The sequence below is a fragment of the Colobus angolensis genome, unplaced genomic scaffold (genome assembly GCF_000951035.1).
Source record: "Colobus angolensis palliatus isolate OR3802 unplaced genomic scaffold, Cang.pa_1.0 Scaffold40, whole genome shotgun sequence".
Classification (NCBI taxonomy): Eukaryota; Metazoa; Chordata; class Mammalia; order Primates; family Cercopithecidae; genus Colobus; species Colobus angolensis.
This window is the reverse complement of record NW_012117377.1, coordinates 3904172-3906516: the sequence shown is the minus strand read 5'-3', so window position 1 is coordinate 3906516 and position 2345 is coordinate 3904172. Positions and strand designations below refer to the sequence as shown.

At 48.2% G+C, this 2345-nt stretch overlaps 1 protein-coding gene across 1 annotated transcript in view; it reads left to right on the top strand.

The window, feature by feature from the left end:
- Positions 1–1477, top strand: part of MAP1LC3C (microtubule-associated protein 1 light chain 3 gamma) — a 3717-nt gene extending 2240 nt beyond the window's left edge. Inside the window, exon 4 of the mRNA XM_011955696.1 lies at positions 530–1477. Coding sequence (XP_011811086.1) covers positions 530–842 — 313 coding nt within the window. The 3' untranslated portion in view covers positions 843–1477. The remainder of the gene's footprint in view (positions 1–529) is intronic.
- Positions 1478–2345: the final 868 nt, after the last annotated feature.

Here is a 2345-nt window from a genome sequence, read left to right as displayed (position 1 = left end):
TTTTTTGAGATGCAGTCTTGCTCTGTCACCAGGCTGGAGTGCAGTGGCGCAATCTCGGCTCACTGCAGTCTCCACCTCCCGGTTCTCCTGCCTCAGCCTCCCTAGTAGCTGAGACTACAGGTGCACACCACCATGCCCAGCTAATTTTTGTATTTTTAGTGCAGACTGGATTTTACCATGTTGGCCAGGATGGCCTCTATCTCTTGACCTCGTGATCTGCCCGCCTCGACCTCCCAAAGTTCTGGGATTATAGGCGTGAGCCACTGCACCCAGCCCAATAGATTTAATTTCATAACAAACAGAAGTTATTTGCTTGGCATTTTTGTGTTGTCATGTTTCCTCGTCCTGTTTGTGTTCTCATATTTCATCCATGGAATGGCCTCACCCTTTTGACCCAAATGGGAAGCCTTGTAGTTCCTAATCTCAGGGAAGAAGGAGGGAGCAATTCAGTCTTCCTGAGTGTCACGAGGCTGCAGATCCCTGGGCTGTCTCGCAGGTCACCCCCTCACCCCCGTCCTGCCCATCCCAGGAGCCGCATGGTCCTGAGAGCCACGGAAGCCTTTTACTTGCTGGTGAACAACAAGAGCCTGGTCAGCACGAGCGTCACCATGGCAGAGATCTACAGAGACTACAAGGATGAGGATGGGTTCGTGTACATGACCTACGCCTCCCAGGAGACGTTTGGCTGCCTGGAGTCAGCAGCCCCCAGGGATGGGAGCAGCCTTGAGGACAGACCCTGCAGTCCTCTCTGGCCCATGTCGGGAAGGATGTGCTCTGACAGACGCGTCAGACGCTGGCAGAAAGGATTGGTTTTCTCCTGTGTGTACGCTGGAGGAGTCTGAGAAGCAGGGATGCCTGGGGTGATCAGCTCCAACCAGTGTCAGCAGAGTGGTGGCTCTTCCTAGTTTACTTTTTGTGCTCCATGCTCTTGTGTTCTTCTAAGCAAAATGTGGGCTGCTCTTGAAAGTTATGTAATTATCACCTTTTTTTTGAGGCAGAGTCTTGCTCTATTGCCCAGGCTGGAGTGCAGTGGCACGATCTTGGCTCACTGCAACCTCCACCTCCCGGGTTCAAGTGATTCTTCTGCCTCCACTCCCTAAGTGGCTGGTATTATAAGCATGTACCACCACACCAGGCTAATTTTTGTATTTTCAGTAGAGATGGGGTTTTACCATATTGGCCAGGCTGGTCTCCAACTCCTGACCTCAGGTGATCCACCCACCTCAGCCTCCCAAAGTGCTGGGATTACAGGCGTGAGCCACCGCATCCAGCTATATAACCATGTTCTAAATAAGAAATGGTTGGCTTGTGTGATGGTGTTGTGTGATGAGCTGGAGATAAGATTTTAAGTATCTTCTGTGGTATATGTGGGACGGCCATTGAGGAGTGGGTTTCACTCCCTGCCTGTGGGCAGGTGTCCCATCTAGGGCTTGGTCCTAGAGAACCTCTGGCCTGTAGGCTGTCTCTGTGGAACCCAGTGAAGCCAGCGTGAACCATGGGAAACTCATCTGGAGGTGCCCTTATCTGTGTCATTAGAGAAATTATTCGATTTCCCCAGCATTCACTCTATTTGATTATTTTCTGTCATTCTCTTTTTGTCCTTCTATACCACACATATTTATGCCAAAGCTGTAACTTCTCAACATAAAGTCATTTAAACTATGTGCATGTTTACTATGCGCCAAGCTGTATTCCAAAATAAATATTCTTTATTTTAAAGGAGCTTTATTATTTGGCTTCTTATCACAACTCTCTATGGCTAACTACTGTTACAGTTAACCCACACAATGGGTGGGTTTGATCGCTTGCTGGGTGACGGTCCAATGACTACTCCCAAGGAGGAATTTAAAAGGGGATTTTATTAATTCTAACAAGTAAGGAGGATACTGGGGATAGTTCCCAAAGCAGTGCCTCCCTGAACAAAAGTGAACGCAGGCCATTTATTGTGCTGGTTAGCTGAGTCATTGTGTGCAGAGGTAGAGTCAAGGAGTGCAGGCACAGTCGCCGGGCATGCTTCTACATAGGTCGCATGTATAGAAAATTGTGAATAAGCTTCTCCTAGGAGAGGATTTGTTTTTCACTATTAATGAGCCTTTCTATTATTGTGTTTTTTTTTTTTTTTTTTTTTTTGAGACAGAGTCTTGCTCTGTCACCCAGGCTGGGGTGCCATGGTGCTATCTCAGCTCACTGCAACCTCTGCCTCCTGGGTTCAAGAGATTCCTCTGCCTCAGCCTCCCGAGTAGCTGGGATTACAGGTGTGCACCACCACGCCCAGCTAATTTTGTGTTTTTAGTAGAGATTTTGTATTTTTAGTAGAGTCTCTCCAGGTTGGTCAGGCTGGTCTC